Raw genomic sequence first — 22,122 nt, forward strand, 5'->3', positions numbered from 1 at the left:
TTTCGCTATTCTGTATGAAAGGCACCAACACAATAAGGGGGCAAACTCCTCCCGGCAATTGTCTGCTTTCATACAGTAGGTATAGATAGGTACAGTAGGTAGTATCAACATTTTCCCACCCTTTTTTCTGTGTCAGTATTCTGTGTAAAAGGCGTCGACACTGAATGGGGGATGGGATTGACCATGCAAATTCCAGCCTCTTAAAGTAACATTTTTACCTGTAACACCATTTTCCATAAACGGCACCAATGCGCAAAAGGCGGACAAATTAGACCAGATAATTTTCCCTTCTTTTGAGGTATTATAAGATGCCTCTTTTATGCTGCTTGTAAAAGTTTTGCTATTCTGTATGAAAGGCACCAACACAATAAGGGGGCAAACTCCTCCCGGCAATTGTCTGCTTTCATACAGTAGGTATAGATAGGTACAGTAGGTAGTATCAACATTTTCCCACCCTTTTTTCTGTGTCAGTATTCTGTGTAAAAGGCGTCGACACTGAATGGGGGATGGGATTGACCATGCAAATTCCAGCCTCTTAAAGTAAAATTTTTACCTGTAACACCATTTTCCATAAACGGCACCAATGCGCAAAAAGCGGACAAATTAGACCAGATAATTTTCCCTTCTTTTGAGGTATTATAAGATGCCTCTTTTATGCTGCTTGTAAAAGTTTTGCTATTCTGTATGAAAGGCACCAACACAATAAGGGGGCAAACTCCTCCCGGCAATTGTCTGCTTTCATACAGTAGGTATAGATAGGTACAGTAGGTAGTATCAACATTTTCCCACCCTTTTGTCTGTGTCAGTATTCTGTGTAAAAGGCGTCGACACTGAATGGGGGATGGGATTGACCATGCAAATTCCGGCCTCTTAAAGTAACATTTTTACCTGTAACACCATTTTCCATAAACGGCACCCATGCACAAAAGGCGGACGAATTAGACCAGACAATTTTCCACCTTTTGAGGTATGATAAGATGCCTCATTAACATTGCTTGTACAAGTCTGTGCTGTCTGCTGTTTTTCCTTTCTATTCTACATAAAAGCTACCAAGATGAAACAGGGCGGACAACGTCGACCAGGCAAATTTCCACTTTTGTAAATCGCTCCAGTAAGTGCTCTTTCACTGCCTGTAAAATGCTGACTATTTCCACAGATTTTTTTTTGTTACTCTTTTGTATAAAAGGCGCATCAGGAAATAGTGATTTGAATTCAACCGAGCACTTTTCCGCCTCCATCGTTAGAAAAAAAAAAAGAACCACTTTTACATTGCTTGTGTTCCTGTAGGCTATGGAATAAATCTCCAAAGACGGGAAGGATGCCCAGCGTAGCGATCGGCACTGCAGTCCTTTCACCGAACATAACGTTTGTGCGATGGAAGGTTCATCGGGACTGGGTGACGCAGGTAATACCTGTGGTCTTTTTTCCCCCACACTGGAACATTGTCAACTCACTCTGCCTCCTTAACCTTGTTCAGGCCAAATATCTTCCATGTTTCAAAGCTGTCATCTCCTCATCAAGCGAGGAGACCTCATCTCTTGTAATAGGTACAAAAACAACACATTTTTTATTTGTATTTTATAAAACCATATACCGTATTTTTCGGAGTATAAGTCGCTCCGGAGTATAAGTAGCACCGGCTGAAAATGCATAATAAAGAAGGAAAAGAACATATATATAAGTCGCACTGGAGTATAAGTCGCATTTTTGGGGGAAATTTATTTGATAAAACCCAACACCAAGAATAGACATTTGAAAGGCAATTTAAAATAAATAAAGAATAGTGAACAACAGGCTGAATAAGTGTACGTTATATGAGGCATAAATAACCAACTGAGAACGTACCTGGTATGTTAACGTAACATATTATGGTAAGAGTCATTCAAATAACTGTAACATATAGAACATGCTATACGTTTACCAAACAATCTGTCACTCCTAATCGCTAAATCCCATGACATCTTATACGTCTAGTCTCTTACGTGAATGAGCTAAATAATATTTGATATTTTACGGTAATGTGTTAATAATTTCACACATAAGTCGCTCCTGAGTATAAGTCGCCGAACTATGAAAAAAAACTGCGAGTTATAGTCCGAAAAATACGGTATGTGCAGTACAGGCCAAAAGTTTGCACACCTTCTCATTCAATGCGTGTTCTTTATTTTCATGACTATTTACATTGTAGATTGTCACTGAAAGCATCAAAACTATGAATGAACACATGTGGAGTTATGTACTTAACAAATAATGGTGAAATAACTGAAAACATGTTTTATATTCTCGTTTCTTCAAAATAGCCACCCTTTGCTCTGATTACTGTTTTGCACACTCTTGGCATTCTCTCGATGAGCTTCAAGAGGTAGTCACTTGAAATGGTTTTCACTTCACAGGTGTCATAGTTTTGATGCCTTCAGTGACAATCTACAATGTAAATAGGCATGAAAATAAAGAAAACGCATTGAAATGAGAAGGTGTGTCCAAACTTTTGGCCTGTACTGTATGTGATTACGTACAAAATATATGAAAAATATTTAAAAAAAATATAATAATAATTTACTTTTTAATAATGACCTTTGACATAATAAGGACCCTTTTTGCTTCCAAAGGCTGTGTGCTGCCTCAAACCAACGTCCAACAGGAACTGAGTGAGATCCAAGAGGCCTGCTATGAAGGAAAGACCACAAAGGTCCAACTGAGCTGGACGCCACAGCTCCGGGTGTCATGTGACCAGACGGTGTTTGCCATCCACAAAGGCGTGGAGACCTTTGACCTTTGTGAAAAACTCAGCCTGCTGGTTACTGGAGGAATGGACAGACGCATACGCATGTGGAACCCTCATTCTTCTGGGTGGGCCTGACATTACGTCACTGTAGCCTAACAAGCTACCTCAGTTTAGTTCTGTACTGCTTTGTCATGTCTTGTCCTTCAATTTTGCTATAGATCCCTGATGATTTAAAGAAAAAGATTAACTTTGTAGTGCCAACAAGTGTCAGGTTCAAACTGATGACATCTATGAAACAGACGAGAAGCAAGGAATCATGCAGAGACAGTTAAATTTGGCTCAATTGAGGAGACATGTTTTTTGGGCTGTACTCTAGTTACAGATCCAAACTACATTCTAAAAGTCCAGCCCATGTGCTTTCTCTATTTATTTGGGAGGTCCCTGGTTACATCACTGAAGCTGTCGCTGAGGGAAGGGGGTAATCTCTATATACATAATTATTCTAACAACAAGCCACACCAGACCCAGTCTAAAATTCAATGCATTCTTCCCTTGTCCCTACCGTCACCGTTCCCAAAGTGTTAAGGAAGTCAACCAAGTCGTTTTCTGCCTAATGCTACCATCTATCAAACAAACGGTGATAAAAACGCAACCTCCATGTCAAGGTAATACATTTAAAAGTGTTTCCTTTCTTTCAGGAAGCCCACTGGGGTCCTGAAAGGTCATTGTGCTCCCATCACCTACCTCTGCATCTCAGCGGAAGACAATCTGATCTTTTCGGTTTCCGTCGACAACACAGCTAAAGTGGGTGCACTAATGCGTTTCTGAGTCATGTTGAAGCTTTTCTCTCACATTCACGTGAACAATACATTACCCTGTCAATCTCTAGCACAGCCATTCCCAAACAGTGTGCCGCCGCCACGGCACATTAGTGTGTCGTGAGAGATCATCAGGTGCGATGCGAAACATTATCCAATTTGAATACAGCTGGTTGCCTTGTTGCCAATTATTAGCGCAGTCAAAACCGCCAACATAGCGTGAACTAATTCAAGTGAAATGACTGAATTTTGTAACAAATTCCCTCAATTGTATTTGTTTTATTTTAACATAATGTGTGCTTTACCTGCTACATGTCTTATCTGTGTAGTTTTAGCCATAGTATTGTTTTTAGTATTTACTAATTATTGTATTTGTCTTCAAACACAGATCAAAATTGGCATTTACTACAATGTCAATAAAGTTTTCTATTCTATTCTGACCTAATTTTAGATTAAGGCAGGCTATATGCATACTTGCCAACCCTCCCGAATTTTCCGGGAGACTCCCGAAATTCAGCGCCTCTCCCGAAAACCTCCCGGGACAAATATTCTCCCGAAAATCTCCCGATTTTCAGCGGAGCTGGAGGCCACGCCCCCTCCAGCTCCATGCGGACCTGAGTGAGGACAGCCTTTTTTCATGACGGGAGGACAACAGGGTGACAAGAACTAAATCATTCAGACTAGAGATACATTGTATTATGTTTATTTTACCTAAAAATAAATATATTTATTAACTAAAAAAAAAAAAACACATACACATACTGTACATATACATTCACTGTACAAACACATATACACATTCTGTACATATACATTCATTGTACAAACACATATACACATTCTGTACATATACAAGTACATATGCATACTTACACTCATGCACATAATCACGTTTCATCAAACATATATTAACGTTGTTGCCCTAGGGTAAACTGGGTGTAACACATGGCACACTGACAAAGCTTAACCTATTCTGACTATAACAATCTACAAGGTTAATGTAGGTTGCTTCTCTTTCTCCCCCTCCATTTTTCTGCATTCTTTCGTATCTCAAGTTATCATTACGTATATGTATTGTTGCATTTAAACAACTGTATTGTTGATAATAAAGGTAAATTATTGGTATTGTTCATTATCAATAGCGCTATTTCTATTGGTATTTGTATTGATCCATTTGTAGTGTAATAATGCTCATTGTCATTTCTGTATTATTTTTTATTTTTCGCTAACTGCTTATTTGCTATTACTTTTACCATCATATTTGTACATGTCATATTTGCTGATGTTGCTCTATTGTTGTTGTTGTTGTTGTTTGCTGTTGTTGTTTTTGTCTCTCTGTCTAATCCCCCTCTTGTCCCCACAATTTCCCCCTCTGTCTTCTTTTTTTCTTCTCTTTCTATCCCCTCCTGCTCCGGCCCGGCTGCACTAAATGATAATATAAATACATTTAATAAAATCAAATACAAATAAGGCAACAAGAGAAGTATCCTACACTTCTCTTTTGTAAAGTAAATCTGAACAGCCGACATGGGCATCTACATCAACTATATGATTTGCCTGAGAAGCTGGACAGGACACAAAAAAAAACAAAAAACATTTTTACTATATTTTGCTAAAAATATCAAAATTAATTGTATTTTTATTTGTATTTTTTTGTTACTCCTTATTACATCCAGCCATAGAATTATACATTAAAATAAACATATTTGAAATAATTGATTTTAAATGATCATAATAATTCATTTAAAATGACCATATTTAATTATTAAAATAATTGCTTGTTTATCAACAACTTTAGCATTTTATTCATCACATTTTGAAATTCTCAGAAGCCAAGTTATGTTATATTCCTTAATATTTATTTATGCAAGTTTGAAGTATCAATTATCTAAACACAGTTTTGTTTGCATATTTTCAGGATATATATATGTGTATATATATATATATATATATATATATATATATATATATGAAATACTTGATTTGGTGAATTTTAGCTGTCACCATACTCCTCCCCTCTTAACCACGCCCACAACCACGCCCCGCCCCACCCCCGACCACGCCCCCACACCCCACCTCCCGAAATCGGAGGTCTCAAGGTTGGCAAGTATGGCTATATGTAGTATGTAAAATTGTAAATTGTTATTCGAGTACAATAAGAAATGTATGTTTAATGTATCATAAGATTTTCTGTTAAAAAGAAGCCAATAATGACTTTTTGTCGTGCCATTTATTTTGAAAAGTATCAATACCCCAGCCGGCACAAGACATTAAAACAACTTTAAGAACTTGTTAAATTAGGTCCTGACGTTGAGCCACTCAAACATAATGTTGAAATAACATGCTTTAAGACAACGTTTATTCAATGTCAGATTGTGACGTTGATTTGACCATCGGAATTTGGTCATTTCCAAACAAACAATGTGGATCCAATGTTGGACATCAACATTGTCTCAATTTACAAATACAACTATTTTGCAATGTTGTTTCAAAGTCAGTTTGAAAGGACACATGTATAATCAACGTTGTATCAATGTCTTGTGCCTGCTGGGATACATTTTGGTACCGGTAGTACCAGTACCAAAATGTTGGTGTCAGGACAAGCGTAGTACATGTACATTCACATGCACATCTGATGTATTTGTGTTGGCAGGGATTAAATGTATTTTAGACGTGGGGTTTGAGTACGGGGGGCGTCCCCCGAAGGAGGCATGACATGAAGGGATTAGGTGCATGTATAGAGTAATATAAATACATGGAAAGCAAACTGTTAATACTTTATGTACGAAATAAGAAAATTAACAGTGTACAAAAAATATATTATTCAGATTTTTCAAGCTCGAATGATGATTTAGTTTAATGTTTAAACACAAAAGATCAATAGAAAGAAGGTGTACTATGTTTTTTCTATCACCACGCTCCTTTAGTTTAGATTTGTGATTCATATTGCTGTTTGGAAGCCAACTCTTTCCCCCCATCTGCATCCAACGGCTTGTCGGCGTATCTGACTGCTGATTGGTCAGCAGCTGCATGGTCTCAATCATTGCAGTGCAGCGCGGGGTCACCTTAGCAAGAAAAAGCAGTCCCACCGAGCCAATTAATGAGCTTGTGGGCGGTCTACAGGGAAAATGAGACATGTCCCTCTTTCCTCCCCAAATTACATTCCTGTGTGGCAGTCCAAATCTACACTAATCAATGAATTCATGGGGAACACTGAATCATCGGTGATGTATAGTTACACACCCTGCTTCAGCATACAGTCGTGCTCATAAGTTTACATACCCTGGGAGAATTGATGATTTCTTGGCCATTTTTCAGAGAATATGAATGATAACACAAAAACCTTTCTTCCACTCATGCTTAATGGTTGTGTGACGCTATTTATTGGCAAACAACTTTGTTTACTCTTTTTAAATCAAACTGACAAAAGAAAGTACCCAAATGACCCTGATCAAAAGTTGACATACCCCAGTGACTTTGATCTGATAACATGCACAAAAGTTGACACAAAGGTTTAAATGGCTAATCAAGGTTCCAATCCTCACCTGTGACCTGTTTGTTTGTAATTAGTGTGTGTGTATAAAAGGTCAGTGAGTTTCTGGGCTTCTGACAGACCATTGCATCTTTCATCCAGTGCTGCACAGATAGTTCTAGATCCTGAGTCATGGGGAAGGCAAAAGAATTGTCAAAGGATCTGCGAGAAAAGGTAATTGAACTGCATAAAACAGGCAAGGGGTATAAAAAGTTATCCAAGGAATTGAGAATGCCAATCGGCAGTGTTCAAATGCTGATTAAGAAGTGGAAAATGAGGGATTCAGGTAGACCAGCAAAGATTTCAGCCACAACAGCCAGGAAAATTGTTCGAGATGCAAAGAAAAATCCACAAATGACTTCAGCTGAAATACAGGACTCTGAAAAATTGTGGTGTGGCTGTTTCAAGATGCACGATAAAGAGGCACTTGAAGAAAAATGGGCTGCATGGTCGAGTGGCCAAAAAGTTAAATTTTGGTCTCATCACTCCAAATTACTTTGTTCCAGAAGTTTTGAGGCTTGTCTCTGTGCTGTTTGGCGTAATGTAAGCGGGATAATTTGTGACATTTGCGCAGAAATGGCTTTCTTCTGGTGACTCGACCATGCAGCCCATTTTCTTCAAGTGCCTCCTTATTGTGCATCTTGAAACAGCCACACCACAATTTTTCAGAGTCCTGTATTTCAGCTGAAGTCGTTTGTGGATTTTTCTTTGCATCTCAAACAATTTTCCTGGCAGTTGTGGCTGAAATCTTTGCTGGTCTACCTGAACACACATTAATTACAAACAAACAGGTCACAGGTAAGGATTGGAACCTCGATTAGCCATTCAAACCTGTTTGTGTCAACCTTTGTGCATGTTATCAGATCAAAGTCACTGGGGTATGTAAACTTTTGATCAGGAGCATTTGGGTACTTTCTTTTGTCATTTTGATTTAAAAAGAGTAAACACGGTTGTTTGCCAATAAATAGCTTCACACAACCATTAAGCATGAATGGAAGAAAGGTTTTTGTGTTATCATTCATATTCTCTGAAGAATGGCCAAGAAATCATAAATTCTCCCAGGGTATGTAAACTTATGAGCACAACTGTATACATAGACTGGTTTATGTTAACTCAATTCGCACTTTTCTTCTGTGGTTTTGACTAGAATATTCTCCCTTTTGTTTGACGTGCATTTCAGATCTGGGCCGTCCAGGAGCAATGCTGTCTGTTCACAGCAGAATCCAAAGACAGTGGCATACAGGGTGACATAACGGCTTGCTTGTATTTTGCCGCTGTGAGGTCACTGTACATTGCGGCGGACTCTGTGGCCGTGCTCGCTCTCAAGACCAGGTTTGTTGAAGTTTAACCATCATCCTTTATATTGAAAAGGATATGAAGAAAAAAGTTAAGCCAAAGTACACCATTTTACAACAAGGGTATCCTTGTTGTAAAATGGTGTTTATGAGTAGTAATAATGATGTAACAGATTCTCTATAAATCATTAATAAACAATTACTTAAACATTAGGTTAGGTCTCATTTTTAGGTAATCCCAACTTTAAATCGTATACATCTTTTAGCAATTTTTTATGTCTTAAAGTGTTAACTAGTTGAAAAACTGAGCAGGTACAGTGGAACCTCAATTTACATACTTAATTGGGCTCTGTACCGAGGATGTCGTTGTGGCTTGTGCAGCCCTTTGAGACACTTGTGATTTAGGGCTATATAAATAAACATTGATTGATTGATTGATTGGTTATTTAACAGGGTTCATAAATAAAAAAATGTGTATAGTGAAGCACATTCATCCATAAGAAACAATGTAAATATGAATAATGGGTTCCAGCCTTGACAAAAGTCATTATTCTAGTTAAGGTCTGTTCACCTTGAACCAGGGGCGTCACTAGCTTTTAAGGACAGGGGGTGCTTAGCCCCCAGGAGAGCGAACGTAGCGCACGAGCACAAAACTTCACAAATGGCTAACAAAGACTTAGAAATTATTCATTGTTATCATTATTTAAAAAATGCACGGGACGAAATGAAATGCTCCCCGGGACCATGGCTTTTAACCATTTTTTTTCTTTTTCTTTTTATGTATTTATTCATTTTACATGTTATATTAAATGTCTTGGTTTTTCCTCCCTCTGAAAATCCTATGAAATGTTTAACAAGCCATCCTATAATAATACAACAGCTATTAATGTAACAATACAATAAAACAAATATATTTAATGATGTTTTTTTCATTATTTTAACATTAGGCTAATTTATATTACTTTATATAGATTCTACAAGAGTGATGTGGGCATTTTCTAGATGAACAAGTCCAAGGACCGCAAGCAAGGTCGCAGAGAAAATGTGGACTGGATTTTTAGTGATGTGGGCATTTTCTATATGAACAAGTGGAATGGATTGGATACCGACACACTAAAAGGGCTCTCTACCTTAAAGTACCAATGATTGTTACACACACTGTAGGTGTGGTGAAATGTGTCCTCTGCATTTGACCCATCCCCTTGTTCACTCCCTGGGAGGTGAGGGGAGCAGTGGGCAGCAGCGGTGATTTACGCTATGAAGTGAGGGGAAACTGAGTGAATAATGACAGTTTATATGATTATTTATTTTTTATATTCGGGCCACTTTATAATGAATATGTCAGCATGTATTTGTTAAAAAAAAAAAAAATTAAAAAAAAAAAATTATATATATATATATATATATATATATATATATATATATATATATATATATATTAGAGATGCGCGGTTTGCGGGCACAACCGCGGAGTCCGCGGATTATCCGCGGATCGGGCGGATGAAATTAAAAAAAATTAGATTTTATCCGCGGGTCGGGTCGGGTCGGGCGGTTGAAATAAAAAAAAATTTGATTTTAAATAGATTCAGGCGGGTGGCAGTTAAACCAATTCGGAAATATATATACATAGTTAAATGTTGTTACCCACATACGAAAAACGAGCAGGCACCTGCTGCATATGCCACAACAGAAGAAAAAAAAAAAGAGATGGACACTTTTACGGAGCGGAGAAGGGACGCCTCGCCGGGGTCCGGGACCGAGGCCCCTTCCCCCGAGAGGGCCCCACCGGGAGCCGTAGCTGAGGCGATCCGCGAGAAGGGCCCGACGCACGTCCAGGGTCACCACCGCGCCCACCGCACCGACACCCCGCCTCGTCCGCCTTCGCCGCGGCCGGCGTCACGCGCAGCAGGTAAGCAGCTTACCTGCCCGCCACCCCCGTGGCCGGGGGCTCGTAACAGGGGTCACTCCGCGCGCTCCGCCCGCGCAGCTTACCTGCCCGCCACCCCTGTTGCCGGGGGCGCGTAACAGGGGTCACTCCGCGCGCAGTGCGCTCATGAAAGGGGTGGGGCTCACCCTGGTTGATATAGACAGCAGGACGGTGGCCATGGAAGTTGGAACCCGCTAAGGAGTGTGTAACAACCCACCTGCCGAATCAACTAGCCCTGAAAATGGATGGCGCTGGAGCGTCGGGCCCATACCCGGCCGTCGCCGGCAGCGAGACGCGCTTGGAGGTGCGCTCAGCGCGGCTCCCATATGATTGCGCACTGGTGTGCGTCTGGGTCGTGACAGCGTGGCACGCGAATGTCTGTGCTGCATTGGATCAGTCTCCTTTCTTTAACAGGCAAAAGCTTTATAACCTCACTAATGCCTTGCATCGTCTATATTAGATATATATAACAACGGGCGGGCGGGTGCGGTTCTGATCAAATGTTACATCGGGTGGATGGCGGATGGTTGACGACTTTCTGATGCGGTTGCGGATGAAATAATTGCCTATCCGCGCATCTCTAATACATACATATATATATATATATACACACACATACATACATATAGTTTTTTTATATATATATACAAATATATATACATACATATATATATATATATATATGTATGTATATATATTTGTATATATATATAAAAAAACTATATGTATGTATGTGTGTGTGTATATATATATATATATATATATATATATGTAGTTTTTATATATATATATATATATATATATATATATATATATATATATATATATATATATATATATATATATATATATATATATATATATATATAATTTTCTTTTCTTTTATGTATTTATTTATTTATTTTTAGGCCCCAGCCTCATGGCATTCGGACTGTTTCACATAACGAGTCGGTCATGTGCTGTGGGTACAGCAAAGAATTCCGGAAAGTTGTCAGCTGCTCCGAGGGATCGGTGAGTACATCCTGTGTAAATTTCAATTGCCCCCCGGGGACAAATATACGTAGTTGTTTTGATTCAATCATCTTGATGTTGTCTTATTAAAAACTTCACATTGTAATCATGACAACTTTAGTTGGTGAAAGTTTGGGATTTCGACACCGGACGCCAGGTTTTCGAGTTTGGCGGCGCACACAACTTGACCGCGATCACTTGCATGACATTTGACACCAAAGGCAGAAGGTACAAATGAAGAAACATCACAGGTGTCCTAAAGAAGATACTCAATGTTGTTTGCATTGGCAGACTCATCACAGGAGGAAAAGATGGTTGTCTCAAGATGTGGAATTTCAACAATGGTCGCTGCCTAAAGACCCTCATGAGCAGTATGTACTGTATGAACATTTCCGATTACTTTTTCCTCATGTTTTACAACAATTTCCATTTTCTAGGTGGCAAAAATCCCGAATTGCATGACTGTGTTTACTTAGATGTCCACAACAATTCGTAAGTTGCGCTTTCACATTTTTTTTTTTTTTACATTTTGTTTGTTCTTGTTGAGTTGCTGCAGGTTCTTCTTTGCAGCTACGTGATCTCAGTCGGCAAGGATGCAATGATTTACATCTACCCAGTAATTTTTTTAAGCATGCATTATTAAAATACTTTATTTTATGGCGCTCAAGTTTAGTCACTCATAATTATTGTAATTCAAACATTATGTTATTTTTGTTGTCAGGACTTACCTGAGGAGCCGCATCATATTCAAAGGCAACAGTCTACATGGCAGAATGAAGTGGTAAACAAACCAAAATGAAATAAAATGAGTTTCAGTTCGATTCCCGGCAAGGAGTTGTTAGGAAGAACATCCAGCATAAAATTTAAGCAAAAGTTATAATTCTCAAAATAATTAATATACATCAAATGTTTAGTTAAGGGGGGCCTATTGTGCAAAACCAACTTTTCGTACCTATTGGACGGTACCTGTTTTTGTGTATTTAGGAACTGCATATGTCCCGAAAAAGTGAAATCAAACCATGGAGTTATTGCGGAGATATTTATAAAACAATTTACCTTCCTTCATACTTCCTCCAGACTAGCCTTTTGGAATTTGCACAACTTGTAACATTTTACCAACATGGTTGACATGACTGGATTTATCCATATATGGTAAAGTTGTACCCGGAAAGCTTTGTGCGAGTCTGCATTTGTAGTCCGACGTTGTAGTCAATAAGTTCCTTATTTTCTCTCTTCTTTTATTGTGGGGCAGACTGGCTTGTACATGCACATGCATCCTCCGCTGTTGCCATTTCTAATACAAAGTTGCGTATAGTTCTAACTGGTGGTCTAACTACAGGTGAAATTTAAAAAAAAAGTTAATATAGTGCAAAGGTTGGTTTATTGCAGCAATTAGATTTACAAAGTAAAACTAATATATGACGTAGGCTCATAACATGCAATCCAAGATATTTCAAGCCTTCCTTTGATATCATTTTGATGATTATGTTTTAGTTTATGAAAACCTCAAATTGAAAATCTTAGAAAAATTTGGTTTTTCAAAAACTGTAAGCCATGATCATCAAAATTATACAAAAAAAGGCTTGGCATATCTCCAAAGACATGCACCTGGGGATAGGTTGATTAGCAACACTAAATTGGCCCTAGTGTGTGAATGTGAGTGTGAATGTTGTCTGTCTATCTGTGTTGGCCCTGCGATGAGGTGGCGACTTGTCCAGGGTGTACCCCGCCTTCCGCCCCATTGTAGCTGAGATAGGCTCCAGCGACCCCGAAGGGAATAAGCGGTAGAAAATGGATGGATGGATGGATGGATATCTTATTTTACATGTAACGCGTTTATATCACATATTAGTTTCACATTTGAAGTTCGCTGACATGAATTAACTTTTGTACGATATTATAATTTTTTGAGTTTCACCTGTACGTCAGTAGACTTGATATGGAAGTGCCAAAAAGGCCCAAAAACAACAACATGGCGGAGGCTGAGGACAAGACGCAGTCGAAGTGGAGGCACAAAAATCACACGTCACACAGTATATTGTGTAAACTACACAATTTATCTACAGTGCTGCAAATTTACAGTAGATATTAAGTTATACATTTTCTGTAATTGAGAATAAGGGAGTAGTAACTTTGCCTTGCTTTTTCTGTATTAAATAAAGTACATATGGAGACAATTGTATTATATATTCCAAATTGTATCTTTAATATAAAGCAGGGGTGTTGTTGTTGTTTTTATTTAAAAAAAATAAAAAATAAAAATAATAATAATAATAAAAACAGAAATATACTGTATAATTAAAGATAAAAATGTGTTTTTTGTTTTGTAGTTGACAGAGCGTATTGTTATTATTAATTTTTAGTTTCAGCTTTTTACATCTTTTTCTTACATTCTTACAGTCAAACCAAAGACTATAAAAATGGGACCCATTAGCTCCCTGCTTGGCACTCAGCATCAAGGGTTGGAATTAGGGGTTAAATCACCAAAAATTATACCCGGGTGCGGCCACCGCTGCTGCCCACTGCTCCCCTCACCTCCCAGGGGGTAAACAAGGGGATGGGTCAAATGCAGAGGACACATTTCACCACACCTAGTGTGTGTGTGTGACAATCATTGGTACTTTACTTTAACTTTAATGTGATACGAGCCAACAAAACCCGAGCTGTACCCGTGCCGTACTTTGGACAACCCTGATATAAAGTATTCATATTTATAGTATGATATATGATACCTCTTTCTAAGTCCAAATCAGTTACATGTACATGTTAAATACTAGTACATACTAATTTTAAATCATACATTTATATATTCCTATCGTATTTGGCTGTTATTGCATTACTAATATGCGGTATTTAACCTATAATGATTTAAAAAGGTAAAACGCTTCCTTGTGGTCTACATAATATGTATTGGATATGCTGTGGTGTAAATTTTGCATAAGATTTGCTCGTTTTTTTAATATATCTGCAAGGTGTTTGTGTATATTTTCCCTTGAGATCAAAGGTCTTCAACAGGGGGTCCGTGACACCTGGGGGGTTCATAAAATTATTTGTGTGATTAGACTTTTATTTGTATTAATTTTAAATATGTTTGTGTGTCTATGTATATATGTGTATATATATATATATATATATATATATATGTATATACTGTATATATATATGTATATATATATATATATATATATATATATATATATATATATATATATATATATATATATATATATATATATATATATATGGTTACCGGTATATATATAACTATGCTGTAACATTATAATAATCTTAGCATTTAAGATTTTAGCGCTCAAGCTGCTAGCTAGCGATTAGCTTTGTATTGCACAATAACAGGATACCTGTAGGATCAGTTTAAGTTATAGAATGTATATAAAGTAAGGGGTCCCTACTTCAGTTTTCCATCAATTTGGGGGTCTTTGTCTTAAAAAACTTTGAAGACCCTTGCTTTAGATTGCAATGTAAATCCTCGACCCCCCCCCCCCCCCGTCGTAAATAAACGTAATAAAATATTACTACCGTATTTTCCAGATTATAGAGCACACCGGAATATAAGCAGCACCCACTAAATCTATGCAGATATATACATTGTGAATAGAGTTATTTACACAGAAAGATCCTGTAAATGTTTATTACATACCTTAATTGTTTCCAAACAGTGTCGGTACCAGGGCTGTAAAACGGCTGATGAAACAAAACAGTAGTCATCATCATGGAGCTAGCTGCAGAAACTAGCTCTCCAATCAGCTAAACAGACTCAATAACCCCACGGTGACATCTTAGTGAGGTTACTGAGGAATTTGTGAAACTGAAATAACACAAAAAGAATGCTATTGTAAATTAATAATACTAACGCAGACTCTTGTAAACGTGTTAGCATATTAGCTAATGCTAGCAACGCTAGCATCATTACATTATGATAGCACATATGCATGAAAACACTCCTACAGACATCACACATGGGACGGTTTTGTAAGTATAAACAGTTTTAATTATACTGTAAAACTTACAAACGTTGCTTGGAGTGATTAATGAAGAATCCATATGATTAGAAACGCTATGGAAGGCTAGAACACTGAACTGCACTTCAGTTGGAAAAAAAGAAAAGCTCTACTGATAAATAGAAGGACACTGCAGCACCTGCAGTGAGCGAATAAACTACTTTAATTAAACTTTAAATGTGTTTTCTTGTTTTTTCTGTATAAAATTATTTTTATTATTGCCGTTAGCGAAGAAAAATCCACAAATTAGGCGCTCTGTCTTATAAACCGCAGGGTTTAAAGTTTATGAAAAAAGTAGCGGCCCATTAGTCCAGAAATTACGGTAATATAGATTCACCGTTGACAACATTAGGTAGTTTAGCTTAAACTAAATGTGGGATATAAATAATAATGGAAGTATAAGTGTTTGTATATAGTATATTATTGGTACAAATGTTTAACCAACACGTTTACAGGGATATTTCACATGTCTTTACTGTGTATATATTTGAACAGCCTTTATGTTGTGTACAAGGTGTATTTATAATATGTTGTGTAAAGGAAATTTCTCTCTTACATTACTCTAAAGCCATTACCGGACATCTCTACTAAAAACAACATTAGGTACACCTGCTATCCCTTTCTGGCAAATACTTTATACTTAATGTCCAAATCAGTACATCCGCCTCACTGTGATGTCACACCGTAGCCAAAAACTACAAAACACAGCGGTCAAGGGCATCCAAAACTGCATTAAAGCTCATGCCCAAATGCAAGAACTTTTAAGCTTTGACGCTTTGGCATTGTTTAACATGAGTATCCAGCATTGTAACAACATTTAATTTATCATAGGTCCCTTTTTAAATGGCATGCATTGATTTTATAGATGAGTTAAATTTTAACAGCAAACAATTCACACTGCAAAAAGTCAGTGTTCAAAAACAATTAAAAAAATTAGGGGTATTGTATTTGAACTAAGCAAAATTATCTGCCAATAGAACCAGAAAATTTGGCTTGTCAAGACTGTCCAAAACAAGTAAAATTAGCTAACCTCAATGAACCCAAAAATACCTTAAAATAAGTATATTCTCACTAATAACAACTGTACTACTATATGAGTACGTATTTTCTATTGTTTCATTGAAAATAAAACAGCAAAGTCCATTTGGCTGTCATCTGTTTTAATATGAGACACAATTGTGTCAAAGTCATGATTTTTTTTTTCATGCTTGAAATAAGAAATGATTACTTTAAAAAAGTAGTTTTATACTTGCGAGTGTTGATGACACAGCTTTGCAACAGATGATATTCTAGTTTCAAGCAAGTTTTACTCAATATAGGTCATCAAATCTCAGCAACAAGCTATAATATCTGTCAAGACTAGGACCATGGCTTGGTTTGTTCTCCCGAGGTGCAAGTGAATTGGACCAGATGTGGCGTGAAGGTGAATACATGATTTATTTAAACACTATAACTACAAAAAAAGTACAAACGAAAAGCGCGCACAGTGGCGGAGAAACGACTTGGCTATGAAAACAAATACTTGCACAAAGGCAGAAACTATGAACAACAAAAAACATTAACTGTGGCTTAATAAACAAAAACTTACTTGGCATGGAACCGGCATGAAAAAAGAGCAGCAAGGGTCATAAGGGTGTGGAGAGTGTGCAGAAGCATAAATGCGGGATGTCGTCAGAACGACAAACTGAAAACAATGAACTTAAATACTATAGACATGATTAACGAAAACAGGTGCGTGACTCAAAACATGAAACAGGTGTGTGACGTGACAGGTGAAAACTAATGGTTGCTATGGTGACAAAACAAAAGTGCACAAAAAGTCCAAAAACAAAACCGAACATGACCAAAACAAAAACATGATCACACAGACATGACAATATCTTACTGAGATCATTTAGGACCAAAACCCTTAAATCAAGTAAAACACTCTAACATAAAATCTGCTTAGTGAGAAGAATTATCTTATTAGACAGAAAATAAGCAAATATCACCCTTATTTGAGATATCTAATTCTACTTAGATTTCAGTTTTTGCAGTGCATACCATCACAGAACACACCAGACACAAGGCTGCAGACACTTCACTAAATAATCCAGCACAATTAGCCAACCATTCAGCGTTTCAAGTATCGCCTTTCTGTCAGGGTGAGCTACCTTTTAGAGCTTTGCAATCGATTGGAGAAATTCTATAACAGATGTGAGAGGTGGAAATGGATTCTCTTCAAACACTGCACAAACCAATGAAGGTGGTACTGACACTCAACGAGGCCCACATAGAGAGGGAAAATATCGCATGAGAGGGGCTGTAGTGGGAATCGTGACCCTATGATTTTATCTTCAATGTCCTTGTAGGGTTGGTTTTTTTTACATCATATAGCCTGTCAGAGGAAGGATAGATTAATTGAATCATATAGGCTCTCAATGTTCAAATTGTACAAAATACATCTCTAAAGCTAGACAAGTACCGTGGTCTTTTATGCCGTCTTCTGTGCAAGAGGTCTTAGAGAAGAGAGAATAATGGGGTCTTTTCCACAGAAAAGGGGCCATAAAGAGGATGTCCTCTGCGTGGCACATTGTCCTCCGTCCCTCGTGGCCACTGGCAGCTGTAACGGCGAGATTACAGTGTGGAATTTGATTTCTGGACAAATCCACAGTCGCCTGGTCAACCCTCTTCCAGCTGAACACCACAATGTTGACGGTGATCATGATAGTAATAATAATATGAATTAACCTTTACAGTCGTTATAAGCTGTTCAGGTAACGAGGCCGTTTCATTGTGGAGCAGGGCCGGACACCAGCGTTCCGTGCATGATCTTCCTCAAGTTAGAGCACTTTTCCCCGGCCACAGCAGCTCTCCTGTCTCCAGGCACCGCGGGTTAGTCCTACTAACGACAACACTTTATGATGCGCTGCACTTTCTTGCCGCACCGGCTTAACGACGTGCTCTCTGTTTTTAAAGGCTGCATAAATCTGTGGGACGTGAACGGCGGAGGGAGGCTGGTGACCTGCTTCGAGGCTGTAAGAGACTTTGATTATGAACAAAAAAAAACCGTTTTATTTCCTTGAAACCTTCAGACCTGCTAATTAAGATGTTTTACTGTCACACCAGTAGTTGAGCAACCGCCATGCTGCTACACAAAAAAGGGCAAAGAAGCATATTGGGTAACTTTCAATGAGTTGCTAAAATGCACCTTTTTAGCTGTATTTTTGTTCATTTTTTCATGCTTGGCTCAGCTTTAATACAAAAAAATAGACGATACATCTTTTTTGGTAATATTTACGGTAATAACTGTGGTTTTAGTGTGTGAGCCTGCCTTTTTTTATTGTCTGTCATAGCTTGAAGGGAAAAGGCAATGGTGTGACTTTATAAGGTTGTAGGCTGGTGTAACCTTTAAAAAGTATGTGTATATATTACAGGTCCCGGTTTATGCTATTTTTGCACAAGTCCGATGCAATAAATGCCAACAGAATAACATTAAGGAGTAGGGAGACACAAGGACAAAGCGTGAGCAACACCATCACAGCTATGTGATGGTGTTGTGATTGATTCACGGCCTTGCAACTTTAAGTGGCAGAATTTTGGCCAATTGTCATTTCCGCCGATCAAATTTGTCCTCAAACGGCGCTCACGTCAACTGTCTGATACAAATGCTCCCCTGCATTTCTCACCCAGGTCCTCAGTGCCTTGTTTACATTGGCGGAGATGCATATGTGTGAAAATAATCTTGTCATTTCTCATTTACCGACAAAATTTTTTAAAAAGTGCACAAAAGTGGGGTTAATCTACGTCAGTGGTTCTTAACCTTGTTGGAGGTACCGAACCCCACCAGTTTCATATGCGCATTCACCGAACCCTTCTTTAGTGAAAAATAAAATGTTTTTTTTTCAAATTCAAGACAAAGTTATATGTTTTTGGCAACACTTTAGTATGGGGAACATATTCTAAGTAACAAAGACTTAATTTAGAGTTATTTGGTTAGGGCCAGGGTTAGAGGGTTAGGGTTATAATAAGGCCATGCCAAATAAGGCATTAATAAGTACTTACTAATGACTAGTTAAGAGCCAATATGTTACTAATTTGCATGTTAATACGCAACTAATTAATGGTGAATATGTTCTCCATACTAAAGTGTTACCATGTTTTTGTACTGGTGCACAAAATGAACCGTGCATGAACATCACCTTGTTCAAAGAACAAAACCAACACAGTGCATAAACTCACAACAAATTACACACCTGCTAATCAGTGTGACTTCTGCTGTTGTCATATCTGTAATACGCCGACAGGGAGAAGTTTTTATTTACACGATGTGTCTTGACCTCCGCCGAACCCCTTAGGCCGACTCACCGAACCCCCAGGGTTCGATCGAACCCAAGTTGAGAACCACTGATCTACGTGCAATGATTACCAAAAGTTTACGATCCACAAGCTGTTTTCAACTGCCTTTTGAGACATTTGTGATTAAGGGCTATATAAGTAAACTTTGATTGATTGATTGAACTAAAGTGCTTTACAAATTAAATGTATTATTATTATTGCGTGAATGCTCCAAAGCATTCACACATACTACTTCTTCTTCTCCAGATTTTGGCGCGCTCAACCGTCCACATTTTTCATCCGATTCAAACCGTTCCAACTTTAACCTGTTCAGCCTATTCGGGTGCCACGGGCTTTCCCTTAACAAATTCCAAAAATTCCCAGATTTCCCAGAATTCTAGGTTTTCCGGGGGCATTTTTCCCATTCAAAATTAATTGGCCATTTTTCAAACATCCACCATTTCCACTTTTTTCAACCGATTCAAACCATTCCATCTTCAACACATTCCACCATTCTGGAAATTTCAACTATTCTTTTTCCAAGTTCCAAAAAATTCCAGGATTTTCCAGAATTCCTGGTTTTCCAAAGCCCTATTTCCACCCTTTTTTCTGGCGACTACGCCTCCCACATTTTTCAACCCACTTCAACTGTTTCACCATCAAAACATTCCTCTTAATTAGGACAAAAAACAAAGTTGTTTTTTTTAACCAGAAAAATTCCCGGTTTTCCCGAAATTCCAGGACTTTTGTAATACAATTTCTCAATTCAACATGTTACTACTTCAACATTTCTTGACCGATTGAAAACATTTCAACACCAACCTTTTCAACTCATTCAGATCATTCAAGTTTGTTACCATTTTTTTTTTTATTCCTGATTTTCCCGAAATTCCAAACATTTTTGGAAACTCCCATTTAAATCAAGGGAGACATTATTCAAAGTTCCACATTTCCCATCTGATTCAAACTGTTCCAACTTCAAAATGTTCAGTCTGTTAAGGAATTGTGTGCTCTACTACAACAATTCTAAAAAAATTCCAAGATTTCAGTTCAACTTCAGCATTGGAGCATTCACACGCAATTCCTTCAGGAATGGCCTCATCTAGTTATTATTATATAACTGTGAAACATACGCGGAAAAAAGTTGTGTTCATTAGTTTACCAACATCAGCATGAATTACGAACAGATGTCAGAGGTAACGGCGAACAATTGAAACGTTGATCCGATGATGCAATGTTAATCAGGAAAAAGACAAGTCTCAAACATGGTAATTTTTGCTGTAACTTTTTTGAAAAAGCTTCTGCGAAATCAGGCACCTTACACAGCAACAATTACAAACACAAAAAAGGTGCAAAATCCTCGATGGATTGTACATTGCTGCCATTACAGTCACGATTTATAGTGTTTCTCAATCAGAATTCACTACTGTTAGTTAAACCTCTACAATGTTCATTCACAGTAGTAGTTTTTCATTTCTTCCAGCAAATTGACAATGATTTTTGACATGCATCAATTGCTTTCATAGAATTTTATGCTGTTTTGTGACTACCATTTTCTCATGTAATTTCGGTCAAAATGAACAATATTGTGAATGCTGAATAGTCATACATTGAAACCTCGATTCACAAACTAATTTTGCGAATTTTTCCATTTGCAAACTTTGAGATCGAGCAAAAATGTTCCTCTGTGTGCGATTCATGTCTTAGTGCAGGAACAGTTCATCCATCCATCCATCCGTCTTCTTCCGCTTATCCGAGGTCAGGTCGCGGGGGCAGCAGCCTAAGCAGGGAAGCCCAGACTTCCCTCTCCCCAGCCACTTCGTCCAGCTCCTCCCGGGGGATCCCGAGGCGTTCCCAGGCCAGCCGGGAGACATAGTCTTCCCAACGTGTCCTGGGTCTTCCCCGTGGCCTCCTACCAGTCGGACGTGCCCTAAACACCTCCCAAGGGAGGCGATCGGGTGGCATCCTGACCAGATGCCCGAACCACCTCATCTGGCTCCTCTCGATGTGGAGGAGCAGCGGCTTTACTTTGAGCTCCCCCCGGATGACAGAGCTTCTCACCCTATCTCTAAGGGAGAGCCCCGCCACCCGGCGGAGGAAACTCATTTCGGCTGCTTGTACCCGTGATCTTGTCCTTTCGGTCATAACCCAAAGCTCATGACCATAGGTGAGGATGGGAACGTAGATCAACCGGTAAATTGAGAGCTTTGCCTTCCGGCTCAGCTCCTTCTTCACCACAACGGATCGATACAGCGTCCGCATTACTGAAGATGCCGCACCGATCCGCCTGTCGATCTCACGATCCACTCTTCCCTCACTCGTGAACAAGACTCCGAGGTACTTGAACTCCTCCACTTGGGGCAGGGTCTCCTCCCCAACCCGAAGATGGCATTCCACCCTTTTCCGGGCGAGAACCATGGACTCGGACTTGGAGGTGCTGACTCTCATCCCAGTCGCTTCACACTCGGCTGCGAACCG

General features: G+C 38.5%; 1 protein-coding gene across 1 annotated transcript in view; it reads left to right on the forward strand.

Annotated features, from left to right (window-relative positions):
- The window catches only part of wdr95 (WD40 repeat domain 95), a 51,218-nt gene that overhangs the window by 23,769 nt on the left and 5,327 nt on the right, over nucleotides 1-22,122 (forward strand). The window contains exons 11-24 of the mRNA XM_061972046.1: nucleotides 1,288-1,405; nucleotides 1,478-1,547; nucleotides 2,610-2,850; nucleotides 3,424-3,529; nucleotides 8,256-8,407; nucleotides 11,206-11,308; nucleotides 11,430-11,536; nucleotides 11,600-11,679; nucleotides 11,746-11,800; nucleotides 11,879-11,924; nucleotides 12,030-12,089; nucleotides 17,862-18,024; nucleotides 18,112-18,201; nucleotides 18,286-18,344. Of these exons, the coding sequence (XP_061828030.1) occupies nucleotides 1,288-1,405; nucleotides 1,478-1,547; nucleotides 2,610-2,850; nucleotides 3,424-3,529; nucleotides 8,256-8,407; nucleotides 11,206-11,308; nucleotides 11,430-11,536; nucleotides 11,600-11,679; nucleotides 11,746-11,800; nucleotides 11,879-11,924; nucleotides 12,030-12,089; nucleotides 17,862-18,024; nucleotides 18,112-18,201; nucleotides 18,286-18,344 (1,450 nt within the window). The remainder of the gene's footprint in view (nucleotides 1-1,287; nucleotides 1,406-1,477; nucleotides 1,548-2,609; nucleotides 2,851-3,423; nucleotides 3,530-8,255; nucleotides 8,408-11,205; nucleotides 11,309-11,429; nucleotides 11,537-11,599; nucleotides 11,680-11,745; nucleotides 11,801-11,878; nucleotides 11,925-12,029; nucleotides 12,090-17,861; nucleotides 18,025-18,111; nucleotides 18,202-18,285; nucleotides 18,345-22,122) is intronic.

The sequence above is a fragment of the Nerophis lumbriciformis genome, linkage group LG17 (genome assembly GCF_033978685.3).
Source record: "Nerophis lumbriciformis linkage group LG17, RoL_Nlum_v2.1, whole genome shotgun sequence".
NCBI classification, from domain to species: domain Eukaryota; kingdom Metazoa; phylum Chordata; class Actinopteri; order Syngnathiformes; family Syngnathidae; genus Nerophis; species Nerophis lumbriciformis.